The sequence below is a fragment of the Neophocaena asiaeorientalis genome, unplaced genomic scaffold (genome assembly GCF_003031525.2).
Source record: "Neophocaena asiaeorientalis asiaeorientalis breed wild unplaced genomic scaffold, Neophocaena_asiaeorientalis_V1.1 scaffold78, whole genome shotgun sequence".
Lineage (NCBI taxonomy): Eukaryota > Metazoa > Chordata > Mammalia > Artiodactyla > Phocoenidae > Neophocaena > Neophocaena asiaeorientalis.
The window spans coordinates 2,805,868-2,821,689 of NW_020175018.1; the positions used below are offsets into that span (position 1 = coordinate 2,805,868).

General features: G+C 40.1%; 1 protein-coding gene across 1 annotated transcript in view; it reads left to right on the forward strand.

Moving 5' to 3' along the window:
- Positions 1-15,822, forward strand: part of PAPPA (pappalysin 1) — a 225,850-nt gene that overhangs the window by 71,414 nt on the left and 138,614 nt on the right. The window contains exon 8 of the mRNA XM_024762187.1: positions 11,077-11,205. Coding sequence (XP_024617955.1) covers positions 11,077-11,205 — 129 coding nt within the window. The remainder of the gene's footprint in view (positions 1-11,076; positions 11,206-15,822) is intronic.

Consider the following 15,822-nt stretch of genomic DNA (forward strand, 5'->3'; position numbering starts at 1 on the left):
GATATAATTTTACTTTATTTTAATTATTTTACATAGTGCTTTAATTTGTTAAAGCAAGTATAGGTAACCTTTATGGATAGAAAAAAACAGAAAGCAGTTGGGATAATATACTATCCCTTCTCAATTAAAAAAAAAAAAATCGGCTCTCACCTCACAATATGTAAGTGCTTAAGCTATTTTGCTCTATAATTCTACATAAGAAATAAAATCTACTTTAGTCTGAGTTGCAGCTTCCTAAAAGACTTTAGGACTATAAGGGGGGGCTTGCCTTATCTTCAGATAGTTGCAGTGTTCTGTACTTGATTGGATATTAATGCCTTGCTCACTAGCATGTACTTACCCAAGGAGGCATCTTAATATCTTGGAAAGGTCAAGAGTTCTAGAGTCAAACAGCATGATTTAAATTCTGCTTTATAATTATTATCTCCCTGACCTTGGGCAGATCACTGAACTACACTGAACCTCAACTACACAATGCAAATGATTTCTACCTTAGAGGTATATTTTAGAAATTGTATGTGGAAATATGCTGGACTAACAAACTAAAAATATTTCCAGTACAAACCTCTATTCCAGATAAAATACAACTGATATAACTAGCATCCTTTAAAATGCATGACTGAGATCAGAGAAGTCAAAAAATGTGTTGCTAAAGGCAAAAATAAAATAGAACTGAGAACTAGACAGGTAAGCCCTGAATCTAGTTTTATTGATGTAGTTTGGATAAGGGAGAGCCATCAGTTTTGGCAACCGAGTGGATTGAATATGCTTACTTATTCTAGGAATGGAGATTTGGCCCTGAAAGTCTGCAGGGTGGGGACTTATAACTAAAGGCTTCAAAATAAGGTTAGGACCTCTGAAAGCCTACATGCTTAGTGAAAGAGTATACTAGGGAAAACATATCTATGTCTATGTCCTATACCTCAGAAAGATTTGAAATTTGAGTTTACACTGCTTAGTATGGTCTGGGAATGCCTAAACTGAAAAACTAACTAGAAAAAAAAAAAAGAAGAAGAAGGGGGCTTCCCTGGTGGCGCAGTGGTTGAGAGTCCGCCTGCTGATGCAGGGGACACGGATTCGTGCCCCGGTCTGGGAAGATCCCACATGCCGCGGAGTGGCTGGGCCCGTGAGCCATGGCCGCTGAGCCTGCGCGTCCGGAGCCTGTGCTCCACAGTGGGAGAGGCCACAACAGTGAGAGGCCCGCATACCGCAAAAAACAAAAAAAAAGAAGAAGAAGAAATCGTTCTAGACAAGTAATGTTCCAAGGGTACCTAGAAGTTATCCTCTGAGGGAGGATATAAACTTCACCTTGGGGACACATGACTGTCACAGATTAAAACCCAATGAACATGAGTTGACACGTCAAAATTAAAAAAACACAAAAATATAAGAGTAAGGGTCAGAAATCAACATCAGAGTTTTTATTAAATTTTGATTTTGATAATAAGTATGCATATTTGTATTTTAGTATAACCAAAAAAAGAAATATAATTAGAAAATATAGTCTGCAAAAATTAGATGGACGGACTAAGAAGGGCTAAAGAGTAGAAATAAAGAAATCCAGTACACCCCAATGAAAGCGAGAAAGGGGGAAAATAAATAAGCGGAGAAAAATAATGATAAATGGAAAGCACAAAGAAGATGGGAGAAATAAATCTAATATACTAGTCATTACACTAATCAGATTAAAGTCGACTATGAAAGTGAAGACTCTCAGGTTGGATTTAACTAAAGCTAAGTTCACTGAAAGGTAAAAGGTAAAGGAATGCAAAATATTTGCCAGGCAAATACTAACCAAAATGTTACATTAATATTATCATCAGGCAAAGGAAACATTAAGACAAAAAAAAAATCTAAGATAAAGAGTTCACCATATAAAGATAAAAGGAAGGTATATAATGATTTTGAGCTTGGATATACCAAATAACATGACCTGAAAATATATAAATCAAACATGACTCTTACCTAAAAAAAAAGTGATAAACCCATAATATTATGATATTTTGACATACCTTTCTCCATAATTAATAGAATAAGCAAACTAAAATAATGATATAGATGATTTTGAACAACACAAAAAATATGTCATCTGATAAAAATATATAGGACCCTGCTACTGAATTAAGTATAAATATTTTCTTCTAGGATATGTAGAACACTTTTTTTTTTAATTTACCATGTCCCAGGCCAAAAAATGGATCTCAGCAAATATCAAAGAATCAATATCACATAGAACAGTATTTCTGTCCACAACACAGCACATAAATATATAAACAAGTGGACAAGTAAATAAATGAAGAGGATAAAAATTTTTGGTCAATTAAATGTATGACCAAAAAGCAAAAACCTTACACAAGTTAATAGCAGACAGAATTTATCAATGTATTAAAAGCCACACACTCAAACAGACACACGCATTGTGTCAAAGCTGGATTTTCCTAGAATAAGATGAGACTTTAAAGTTAGATGGTCTATGACTGTAATTCACAATACCAGCATATGAAATGATGTTTTAAAATAAAATTGTCTTACTAGATGCAGAATTTTAGAACTCTTAATAAAATCAGGTCCCTTCATGATAGAAAACAAAACAAAACTAGTAACACCATTGGTTCTACCTAAACCAACTTGGCGAGAAATACCAACAAAATTTCTGAGGATTGAAAAGAGAGAAACTTGGGACTTCCCTGGTGGCTCAGTGGTTAAGAATCCGCCTGCCAATGCAGGGGAAAACAGGTTTGATCCTTGGTTCAGGAAGATCCCACATGCCATGGAGCAGCTAAGCCCGTGAGCCACAGCTACTGAGCCTGCATTCTATAGCCCGCGAGCCACAGCTACTGAGCCCAAACGCCACAACTACTGAAACCCGCGCTCCTAGAACCTGTGCTCCACAGCAAGAGAAGCGAACGCAATGAGAAGCCCGTGCACCGCAAGGGAGAGTAGCCCCCCCGCTTGCCGCAACTAGAGAAAGCCCACAGGCAGCAACAAACACCCATCGCAACCATAAATAGATAGATAGATAGATAGATAGATATATAGATAGATAGGTAAATAAATAAAACTATCATTATCCTCATCTGTAAGAGACTACAAAGAAAAATTAATAAGAATCAACAAATTACTGGAATGAATAAAACAGTCTATGAGAACATATGAATAGAATATCAATTTATAAATTATTTTTTGTCAGCTACAAGACATGAGGATACAAGTATAGATATACTTGCACATGGATGCATACATGTGTGTGGATGGATAGATAGATTAAAGCTATCATTTACTGTAGTACTGACATCTATAAAATGCTTAGAGTTAGGAATATATCCCTAATAAAAACTCATCACAATTTTTATGAAGAAAGCCTTAAAACTTTACTGAAATCATAAAAGAAGACCTAAATAAATAAAGAGATAAACTGTGTGTATAAATGGGGGATACAATGTCATAAAGAAGTCTTTTATCCTCAAATGCATCTATAAACTCAGTGAAATTGGAATTAAAATCCCAACAGGCATTTCAAAAAATTAAACTAAAATTTCACATGAGAGAGCAAAAAGGGTCTTTTGCTAAAACCAAAGTATAGAATGGACTTGTAGCATAAATCGACTTGTTTAAAACTATGGAAATTAAGACAGACTGCTATTGATAAGATAATAGAAAAAAATAGACTAATGAAACAAGATAACCCAGAAAAAAAAAACTTATCTAAGTTCTGAATGATATATGGCAAAGGCAACATCACAATTCAGTAGTGAAAGGATTAACTTTCACATAAATAACGTCAGACAAATGATTCATCCCTATTTGGGGGGAAAACAATCCTTACCACACATCATTTAAAAAACTATTTGTAGTTGATTGAAGCCATACATGTAAAAATAAAACTTAAAGCTATTGAAAGGAAATAGGGGATACTATTTTAATACCTTGGAGTAAAGAAACGTTTATTCAACAAGCCATGAAAAGGACAAATCAAGAAGGAAATGATTTAAAAATTTTATTCAACAAAACAGCCTAAACAGAATGAAAAAAACAAATCGAGGAGTCACAGACTTAGAAATGGTATTTGCAGAGCTTTTCATTACAACGGATTAGTATCCAGTAACTATAAATGCGTGACATATCAGTAAAGAAAAAGAACCCAATTTAAAATAGGCCAAAGTGATGAACAAGCAGTCAGCATGCTAGAAACATATGTGTTCTGCAAACACATGAAATGATACTCAGGCTTGTTGGTAATCAGGGAAACGCAAAGTAAAATAGTAATTAAATACCATTTAATACCCATCAGATTGGCCAAAAATCGAATGTTTGATGGGATCAAGTGCAGCCAGGGACCTGGAACAATGGGAAATCTGCTGGTAGGTGTGTTAATTGGTACAATGATTTTGGATAATAATTTGGCAATATCTAATAAAGCTGAAGGTGCAATTATCTTTAACCTAGCGGTACCACTTTAGATATATTTCCTTCAGAAACTCTTGCTTTCTGTGCAAAGGAACATGAACGCAAATGTTTAAGGCAACATTATTGGAAATAACAAAAAAGATTACATAATAATGATACTACTACTAAGAGAGATATAACCCAGGTGCCTATCAGGAAAGAATGGTCAGATGTAGTATGTTACGTTCATACAGTAAAAGACTTATGTCAGTGAAAATAATGAGCTAGATCCACGTGCAGATCTATTGATCATCTACGTGATCAATATGTATGATCTCAAAAGCAATGCTTGGTAAAAAAAAAATAAAGCCAGATGCATAATAATAAATGTAGTATTAAAACATCTAGGAGGTTCAAAACATGCAAAACAATACGTACATTCAAGAAGTATAAAAACATTCATGGGAGAGAGGGAAATGGGGTACAGGAAGAGCACACGGGTAGGTTGAAAACAAATACGTAAAACAGTATATTTTATTTCTTTTACACCAAAAATAAAAGATACGGAGAAAATATGGCAAAAGGTTATAATTTGACAAAGCTGGGGAGTAAGCGTACAGACATTTGTTATAGTAGTCTTTGTACCCTTCTATGCGATTAATGTATTTTCTATTTAAAACAATTGTAATGGTATGTGTAAAGTCCCTTGGCACATCATCTCAGGCTCAAAAAGTGATCGTTTCCTTCTCTTCCCATTCTTGGCTGGAAGATGGTATACAAAGTGCCCAGGCATTACCCTCTCACCCTTAGTCCCAGGCAGCACTGGAACACTTGGGCTCTTCCTGAGCCAGAGGCATCCTAGGTGCTCCCCCTACCGTGTCTCCCAGCTCAGTCAATCTGGGTGGTGGATCCTAAACTGTACCCATTCTCAGTGCAGGATTTTAACTGCTGAGGCAGCTCCTAGCTTGTAGAAAATCTCAGGGCAGAAAGATGCAGCACCTCATTCCTCATTAAATTAGAGCTGCTCGTCACATTCTTCCCAGATTCCTATTTTGTAGATGAAGAAATGGATGCTCAGAGAGAGGAAATGGCTTGCCCATGGTGAGTGAGTCAGTGGTGGTGTTTAAAAGGATGTGTGTCTCTCCTGACTTCTAGAACTTTCCAACTGGTCTTTGTATGGATACTCTACTTGATTCCAAAACTAGGTCTTCTAACTTCTATTCTGCTATATTTTCCAGTTTATAACAGCTGTGGCTTCCATCTCCAGATAGCACTGTCTTGGGATGGAATTAGACTTGGCTCAAGTCCCTGCCCTCTGACAAAAGCAGTGTGACTATAGGCAGATAGCTTAACCTTCCTAAGTGTTAGTTTCCTTATCTGAAAACTTTTCATAGTAATTATTCAAGGGACTGTTGTTTTGATTAAATGATAGTATTCATATGAAGGCATAGTGCTTGGCATATGATAAATAGGAAACAAATGGAAACTACAATTGCTATAATTATTGCAGAAGGTGGAATATCAAAAAAGTATAACACAGTTTAGTTACACAGACTATTTGGGGACATAGAATGTGATAAATGAATGCTATAATATGGAAACAATAGGAGGCCAATAAGGAGGAATCAAGAGGCTCAGAGAGGGGCTTCCCTGGTGGCGCAGTGGTTGAGAGTCCGTCTGCCGATGCAGGGGACATGGGTTCGTGCCCCGGTCCGGGAAGATCCCGCATGCCGCAGAGCGGCTGGGCCCGTGAGCCATGGCCGCTGAGCCTGCGCGTCCGGAGCCTGTGCTCCGCAACGGGAGAGGCCACAACAGTGAGAGGCCCGCGTACCGCAAAAAAAAAAAAAAAAGAGAGGCTCAGAGAGAGTTTCCTAGAAGAAGCAAAATGGAATATTTCCATTGTGCAATGAGGTTCTCCCTCCCTCTTTCTCCTATTGTACTCTCATAGCTCTCATTTTGTCTTCACATTGGTATGGGAGAAGAATCATATATCTTAATTAAAAGATAGAAAAACAGACCGAAAGAAGTAAAGTGACTTGCCTGTAGATTTCAGAGGGGTTTTTAATTGACCTATCATGATATTAATTACATACCATAATTTTAAGAAATAGACGTTTTTGCCAAAAGCTAAGTCATGGGGGTACTTAGGCTCCTTAATAACATACATATTCTTAAGATGATGATTTTATAATATGTAACTAAATTTTCTATAAGGTTGTGCTCCAAATTTGCTACACATTACCATCAATACATTTTCTGAGGAGAAATACTGAAAAATCATACCACTTAGGAATGTCAGTATTTTTGTTTCTAATTGCCAGAAATGCAAACCTAAAGCAGATATGTCATTTGAGACATTTGTGAAACAATGATGGTTAAACATTAAAAAAAGAAGTCATACCAAGGCTGCAAATAAAACAACCCTTCAAAATAATCTCATCACGTTTAAATACTGTCATTTACATTTACTAGCTAAAAACATGAAATTAATGTGAGATGCAGTGTGAAGAATTAATGATTAACTACTAGTGGAGGTTAGCTTTTTAAATAAAGATAAAATAAAATGGCCCTCAGAATTCTATGAGAGAAATCGGAAGTGATGAAGCTAATCATGTTTCAGATGAAGTGGTAAAATTTTAGTTCCAAACAAAGAGTAAATAGGAAGTTTCAGCTTGGTAGCATGCTCCCATCACGGCACTAAGTGGGGAGATGTTGAGCAGGAGAGTAGCTTTGGATCTAAGAATATTCTGATGGTGTTGGAAAGACTGGAAAAGGGAGATGCTAGAGGCAGGAGGGCAAGCCAGAGGCTGCTTCAACCATCAAGTTTGGGATGTAGGTGGCAGCAGGGGTGCAGAGGGAATGACATGGAAGCTGTTGGGTGGGGGAAATTGACAAGGCTTAGGGTCTGCCTGGATGTGGGAGGCTCAGGAGGGGAAGGAGTTCAAGTGACAGCATAAGACTTTCCAGATGGTTTTCAGAGCAGCTGAAAGGAACAACTTGACATAAATGTCCTACTTTTAGACCAACCATGAAATAGGTCCTAACCTCCAGCAAAGCCTTCAGAAGCCACTACCCTGTCCTTCTGAAAGAACTCTCTTCTACCTTAGGCTCTTGAGAAAAGAGCCCTAGTTTAGCATTAATGGTAACTTTAACTTGGAGAACATGTAGTTTTATCACAAGAATTCTTCAGTGGAAAAATATAATCTTTTTTTTTTTTTTCCTGCGGTACACGGGCCTCTCACTGCTGTGGCCTCTCCCGCCGTGGAGCACAGGCTCCGGACACACAGGCCCAGCGGCCATGGCTCACGGGCCCAGCCGCTCCGCGGCATGTGGGATCTTCCAGGACCGGGGCACAAACCCGTGTCCCCTGCACCGGCAGGCGGACTCCCAACCACTGCGCCACCAGGGAAGCCCAATATAATCTTTTTAATAGCATTTGTATCCTGTTCTTTCTTCCCTAGCTTTTTATGAAGGGAATGACTTGGGCTTCTGTTTTCCTATCTGAAAACTTGGGATAACAGCCCCTGCTTCAAAGAGCCGCCCTCCGGCTTCCGTGAGATAATGACGCATGTGGCACGCACACACAGTTTGTAAGGAGGGTTATTAAGGTTTCTCTACCAATCAGATATGTTCTATGTGATGCTGGTGGGTAACAAGGAGGACAGTAGTGGAAGTTACTGGGGGACAGATTTTGCCCCAGGGTAAAGACAGACCTTCTGGGATCCACAAATTGCAGAAGTTGAGAATAGCCACCTAGAGAGACAGCAAGCTGCAGGCAATGAGGGTGTTCTACCCAAACGATACGGTGGAAAAGAGACTTTCCATCAAGCTATGGCACACATGATAGATGGTGGCCTCATTCATCTTCATGGGTTTACCAAACCAAGTTTGTATATAGTTATCTGTCACTTCTCCCCTTCTAGGAAAGAGAGCACAGCATAATTCCAGTGAGTGAGAAAGTTGCTAATTCAGCAGTAGTTGTAATGGGTTAACATTTGTTAACTATCTATCAATCGCTGGGCACATAGGTGCTTTATATATGTTCTTACATTCGATCTGTGGGAAAAGGCTGTGAAACTAGGTTTATGGCTAATTTGAAATAGGCTCCTGCCTATGACTTCTCAGCTAGCAAATGATGAAGCCAGGGTGGAAACACATGTTTGCTTGCCTGACAGTGGTGTTTCCTGAGAAGGAGAGGAAGGGGAGGAGGGAGGGCAAGGCATGGGGAGGAGGAGAGCATTCACAAATATTAGCAGAGCACCTAAATATTATCATCCATAAATCATTTGGACACACATCACAAATGAAAAGCACAATGTAGAGAAGTAATTTTCACACTCTCACGCTTTTCCACAGAAGTGCTCCATCTGCTTCAGACAGTGACCATATGCCCCCAGTGGCCTGGGAGGTAGCCTGAAGAAACATCTTTATTTTATTCCGTAACACGGCCATGACTGTTTAATATAAAATGTACCTCCATATGTTAGAGAAAGTTAACGTACAGTAGAATGCATGTCATCTTTATCTTGTACCTTCGTGTTTCCCCGGGAACATCACTCTTCCCCCTGCCACAATATTCCAGCTTTAGAAGCATTATCTGAAAATGTGTACATTCATTAGTCTAGAGGTGGTTAAAATATCCAGTAAACTTTTTTAAAGGCCTATAATTATATCAACAAATTAGCATTTCGGAGGTTTACAAGGCACCAGTTATTCATACATTCATACATACAGTATCTCAAGATTTTTATGCATGTCATCCACTTAGTTTTCATTGACAGAGCACTGCTGGAATCCCCAGGGACTTCTGGTCTACCCTCAATATTCTGGTCTGCTCCAGCACTGCTGAAACAAACTCTTCTTTGGGTAATAAGCCCAGCATTCTCAGGAAGGCTGTGTTCCTCACCGGCCTCCTTCAGTGCTCATAAACTCCAGCTCATCATCGTTGAGAGTCAGGAGACGTTGTCTGACTGTTGTCGCTGCACCTGCTATCTTATTGGACTTATCCAGACAGCCCTAGCCCTCAGAGCAGCTGAAACAACAGATGGGCAGGAGAACTTGAGATGTTTTTGACACTGTCCTTTTGTTTATGGAATCCCCCCCTCACCCCAACTCTGGAATCTGATAGGAATTCTCTTCATGACCATTTTGTGTTTTTTCCCATGACACATTTTTATTATTAAAAAGTAAGTAATTGGTGCAGAGGGAGATGAAAGAGAATAACATTTCCTTTTGAAAATGGTCAAAAAGGAAATGAGGATGGTGATTTGGTCATGTGGATAAATATACCTTTGCCTTGGAAGATAATTGGCAGTAGCCAGATTCCTTTGATGGCAGGGGAATTCAAGCAGGGAGATGAGAGGGGATAAGAAGGGGAGGGAGGTAATCTGGTATAAGGTTGAGTGTGAGGAAGGTAGACCAGGCATTGCTCTAGGAGGTCTTGAGAGCAAAGGGGAGACGCAATCTAGGCAAATTGGAAAGCTAGCAGGAACCAATGCCTGGAATTGCGGTTCCAGGACAAGATGCCCCTTTGTAAGGAGTGAGATTGTTAAAACAAACCTGAACTAGGGATTAGGGAGGCAGACTGCAGGATATAATTTAATGTCATATGGTTGTAAGCATTTTGCTTGATCTCTCTATGCCTCAGATCCGTCATCTGTAAAATAAACATGAAACTACTAGTACACATGTAGTGTTGTTTTGGTTCTCAAATGAGAAAACACATGGAAAGTGCTTGGCCCCGGTCCTGACATTCAATTAATAGACGCTGCTATTATTATTAATTTAGTCAAGAGTGAGAGGCACAGGGAGGAGCAAGTGGAAGGGAGATGGAGAATCACTGGATGTGAAACATAAGGAAAGGGCTTGCTTGCTTGTAATGGGGTTTCTGCTCAGATCTTAAAAAGAGGGCAATAGATCAGACAGTGCCCACAGAATCTCACATGGTGCTTTCCCACCTCTGTGCCTTTGCTTCTCCCCATTTATTTTTTCCTGGATGGCGTTCTCCCAAACACCTTCATTATGGGGCACATACCATACAATTCTTATCCACCAGGGTTATTGTAAGGGTTAAATTAAAGATAAAAAGTACCTAGTAATGTTCATGGTACTGTGTCATTTTAAGGACATTTAGATGCTACATTTTAGTGTAGTCCATCATGCATGTCTACTTAATCACAGTAGACATGAAAAATTACTGGATAACTAACATATGTGGAATCTAAAATATGACATAAACAAACATATCTATGAAACAGGAACAGACTCACAGACACAGAGAACAGCTTTGTGGTTGCCGAGGGGGGTGGGGGAGGGAAGGGTTAGGAGTTTGGGATTAGCAGATGCAAACTAGTACACATAGGTTGGATAAACAACAATGTCCTACTGTATAGCACAGGGAACTCTATTCAATCTCCTGTGATAAACCATAATGGAAAAGAATATGAAAAAGAATGTACATATGTTTGTAACTGAGGCACTTTGCTGTCCAGCAGAAATTAACACAACATTGTAAATCAACTCTACCTCAGTAAAATTAAAAAAAAAAAAACAAATAAAACTGTTGGATAATTAAATGTGCATGTGATATCAAAAACAAGCAAGACTAGTAGACATGTACTCAAGGGGATCCATTTTGTTTGTCCCCAGCCTCGCATCTGTATAGTTAATAGTCTTCTTTATGTTTTCCAGGGATCTAAATCTTGGCAGTGTGTACCAGTACTGGGTTATCACTATTTCAGGAAGCGAAGAGAGTGAGCCATCACCTACTGCCACTTACATCCACGGAAGTGGGTACTGCGGTGATGGCATCATCCAGAAGTAAGTAAGCCTAACTAAAGAGAGGAGTGGGAGCGATGTTAAGCAGGCCAAGACACGGTCAGGGTGCCAAATAGAAGAGCTTACGGGATACTCTTCAGGGTTGAGCTGTGAGTTACGAGGGATCCTCAGCAGTCTGCCAATTTGTCTGCAAGCAGCTCGCTGGCCTCAGAGAAAAGCAATGATTCTTTTTTGAACAAACACGTTTCTCAAGCATGTAATACAATATAAGATTTCCATAGAGCTACCGTTATGCACTTACTACCAGTATGCTCTTGTTCTATGTGTACTACAAGGATTCTATTAGTTTTTTCCACCCCAGGCCACATTCACTTAACAGGACACAGGGCACCTAGGTTCAAACACTTTTACATTCTTTGCTAGTTACCATTTACATTTCTTAAAACTGCATGTTTATTTATTATTTCTGTTGTATTGTGTTATATCAACAATTTACAAACTGGGTCAGAGCCTTATAAAAACAGCAAACTGTTTCAGCTCTCTATAATGTTGAAACCGTGATGGTAAACAGTACTCCAGAGTGAATATTGAATGTGATTATAAGTTCAGGGAGGCAAGTGTAAAGATTCCACACGAGCAGCCAAAAAAGGAAAAGTGTGATTAGAAGATATAAAGCTGTGTGTCTAAAAAATGGATTTTATTGGATCGTCAGTCCATCCATCCCCTGTCCACAGGGCAAGATGTTATATGCAACTGAGAAATAGTTGCAAGAAGCCATCAAAACTTTTGCATTGTTGGGGAAAAAAAAGTAAATCTTTGAGGTTTTTTTCCTCTGGAATATGCACGGTCACTAAATTGAATGGTTTTCTTCCTAGAGATGAAAAAGAGACCAAGAATCATGCACAATTAAGTTCCTTATTGCTAAAATCGTGTTCTTTATTGTGAATATAGTTACTAGTCATACTATTGCTAAGGGACTTTTAAAACTATTGGCAGATTTAATGATAAATGTTACGTATGGAGATGACACAACAAGCTATTGGCAAAATTCCTTCATTAAATGGCACTGTTGGGTGTCACGTAATATCTGTGCAACATGGAATTGCAATGACTTTTTCTGTAGGGGGAGGGGCGCTCTAAAGAGAATTTGTTTCACAGTTGGATGAAACCACTGATGTACAGGACATGAATCGGCTAATAGGTATAGTTCATATATGAAAGAGAAGGGCTCGATGACTATTCCTTTTAGTTTATCATTGACACTAGTGCTTGAGGTCAAGAGCAACTTAATTCGGTACTGATGATTTTGCAGTGTGTAATATACACTGGAAACCTGCTATGGAATGAAAGGACCAGATAGGAACAAAGCAAGGATGACACAGTGATGCAAGGAAAGAGTTTGTACCAGAATACCCATCTGCACAGACATCTGTTATTGGCCAGCAGTTTGCTTTCTGGTCATGACTCAGCATTGAAGGGAAAAGTAGATGTCGAGAATATGATCAGATGCGGGCCAGTGAGTTACAACTGCCCAACTTACTGTGCAAAGAGATAACAGTATGTGTAAGATTCTGCATCCCCATACACACTGAAGTATGCCAGCTGTTATGAGAAAGGTACTAAGTCAAGTTTCTGAAATAACGAATGCCTTTTTTTTAATGTTGACATTGATAAAGGCCAGTAATGATTATTTGCACAATTTCAAGTGGCTTGCTGAAGTGATGTATCTCAGGGATATATATTCATGTCTTAAATGCCCTGCATGTATAATTTCAAAGCTGAATTATCTCAATTTCCATACGGAGGAGATAATATAAGGATTTTTAAGGGTTGAATTGCGATGCAAACCACCTGATTGCCAAGAATTTGACTCCTCAAGCATGGAAGATAAAACTCCTCACTTGTCAGAGAATGAAATTGATGGCGTGCTGTCATATGTAAGATCCTCCTCCAAATGCAACAACCAAACATGAAGATATGGTTTCTGGTGCTTAATGTAACAAAAGTGGGCAAAGGGAAGATAGTCACTGTTTTCTCTCACATTAAGACATCGACTTCTAGCTTTTTTTTTTTTTTTTTGTGGTACGCGGGCCTCTCACTGCTGTGGCCTCTCCCGTTGCAGAGCACAGGCTCTGGATGCGTAGGCTCAGCGGCCATGGCTCACGGGCCCAGCCGCTCCGTGGCACGTGGGATCCTCCCGGACCAGGGCACGAACCCGTGTCCCCTGCATCGGCAGGCGGACTCTCAACAACTGCGCCACCAGGGAAGCCCTGACTTCTAGCTTTTGATGCAGCTGTTGTCTGATGGAACCCTGAGCACCTGAGTCTCCAGGGAAGGTGCCCTATCATCTGTGGGTACAAGACTGAGCTACGTATCCAGAATATCCAGGAAACAGTCACGATCATTGCTGACAACGCATAATTGTGATTTGGGATTTTCTAATTTAGCACGAGGAATAAAAAGAGAAACTCACTAGGTGTAGGAAGTGATCTATGGTTCAGTCTGTCCATTTTGGAATCAGATATAGGTACACTGGTGAAACACTGCAAACAGTATTATTCTTGTCACTGATCTGAAACTACTACTACTAGGAGGAGGAGGAGGAGGAGGAGGAGTAATTTAAATAGTTTTCTTAACAAAGATTTTTAGTATTTTTTTACCTAGAATTACTATCCTGCATAGACATCAAATACGTGTTGAATTACCTGCAGGTACCAAATAGTTGTTGACATACTTGGTAGAAAACTGAATGCAGCTTATGGATGATTCCCTAAGCAAAAACAAAACAAAACAAAAGAAACTTTGAAGGAAAGAAAGGATGCCGTCTTCACTAATTGGATTTTTCATGGGATGATACATGCTAATTTACTATACATATGCGAAGGAGTTTACAGCACTCAGTGAGGGCCCTGATGAATGAAAGCACTGGATGAGTCTTATAATGATAATTATAAATATTTATTGAGACTCCACTAGGCAGGAGGCACTGTGCTACATTATGATCTCCTTGGGTCCTTCCAGCAACCACGTGAGATAGGTCCTATTACCATACTTTACGAAAGAGACAACTTGCACACAGAGACTAAAATGGTTTTCTGAAGCTTATACACCCAGTAAGGAGCAAAACCAAGATGTGAGCCCGGGGCCCAGGTTCACATCTGGATTTACCATTGCCTTGCTGTGACTGACAGCCCTGCAAAACTGACAAGTGAAGGAGTAACCACGTGCTATCGGCTCTGTCCCAGACACTGTGCCAGGAGTCAGGGTGCTAGGATGACAAAGCCTCTGTCACGTCCTTTGGCATCTTAAAGCCTAGGATAGAGTGCTCTCAAGTAACAGGCAAAGGCAGTCAGTTTGACAAGTGCTCTGATAGATGGAGCCCCTTGTCTTTGGACTCAGAGAAGATGGCCACCCACTCCAGCCTGGGAGGTCAAAGAGGGTTTCTCAGAACCTGTCTATCTAATGATAGATCTGTCATGCCTAGAAGATATTTGTGGTGACCCTAATGTTTTGCTTAAACCAGTAGAACATATTGTTTGGGTGGTGAGGGAACGGGTTAGAAGTGTTCTTTGTGGCTTAGGGAAACCAGCCCAGGTTAAAAAAAAAAAAAAAAAATCTCTCCCCAGATAACCCACGAAATAGCTAAGGAGCACAAGGCCACCACCAATTTCCAGTGCAAGATTTGCTGGCAGAGACTGGAATATGGGCCCAGCTTGGAATATATCAGTAGAATTCTTTTCTCATGGGTTTGCAGACAGGAGAGAAATTGGGTGGCTCTTGAGAGATCAATGCAATGTCCTAGTCATTTTAAGGATTGATTACAAGGCACCATCCTGCTACTCTGACACCTCCTAAAAGCAACAAACATTTCCCAGTGTAATTGCCCGGGTGAAAGGCAAAGTCTGAGGCTTCTTCCATGCTGGGACAGGTCCCAGCTGGTCTCTGGGGATGAAGGGGCGACTGCCACACACTCTGCGGAGACCCCCCAGGACAGGTGGGTGGGCATGGGAGCTGTGACTCTCTGAGCATCTACTGTATGTCGCACGCCAGGCCAGCCGCATTAAGTTACATTCCATTTTTGCACCAACGCTAAGGAGTAGGTGTAATTATCTCCATTTTAGCCCATGAGAAGACTGAGATTCAACGCCCCGAACAGCACTGTCCAATGGATTTTTCCGCAATACTGGAAATAGGTTCTGTGCTGTCCAATATATTTGCCACTCCCTACATCCAGCTATGGAGGACTTGAAATGTGGTTAGTGTGACTAAGGAATGGAAAGTTTAATTATTTTTTATTTTAATTGATGTAAATTGTCAAAGATAGAAATATCAGGGAGAGAGAGAGATTAAGGGATTTGTCTGAGATCACCCAGTTTGGAACATGGGGCTCTAAACCCAAGTTTCTGTTACTAAAAGGATGAGAGGGACTTCCCTGGTGGCTCAGTGGTTAAGAGTCCCCCTGCCAATGTAGGGAACATGGGTTCGAGCCCTGGTCTGGGAAGATCCCGCGTGCCGCAGAGCAACTAAGCCCGTGTGTCCACAACTACTGAGCCTGCGCTCTAGAGCCCGCGAACCACATCTACTGAAGCCCGTGCGCCTAGAGCCCATGCTCCGCAACAAGAGGAGCCACCGCTATGAGAAGCCCGCGCACCGCAACGA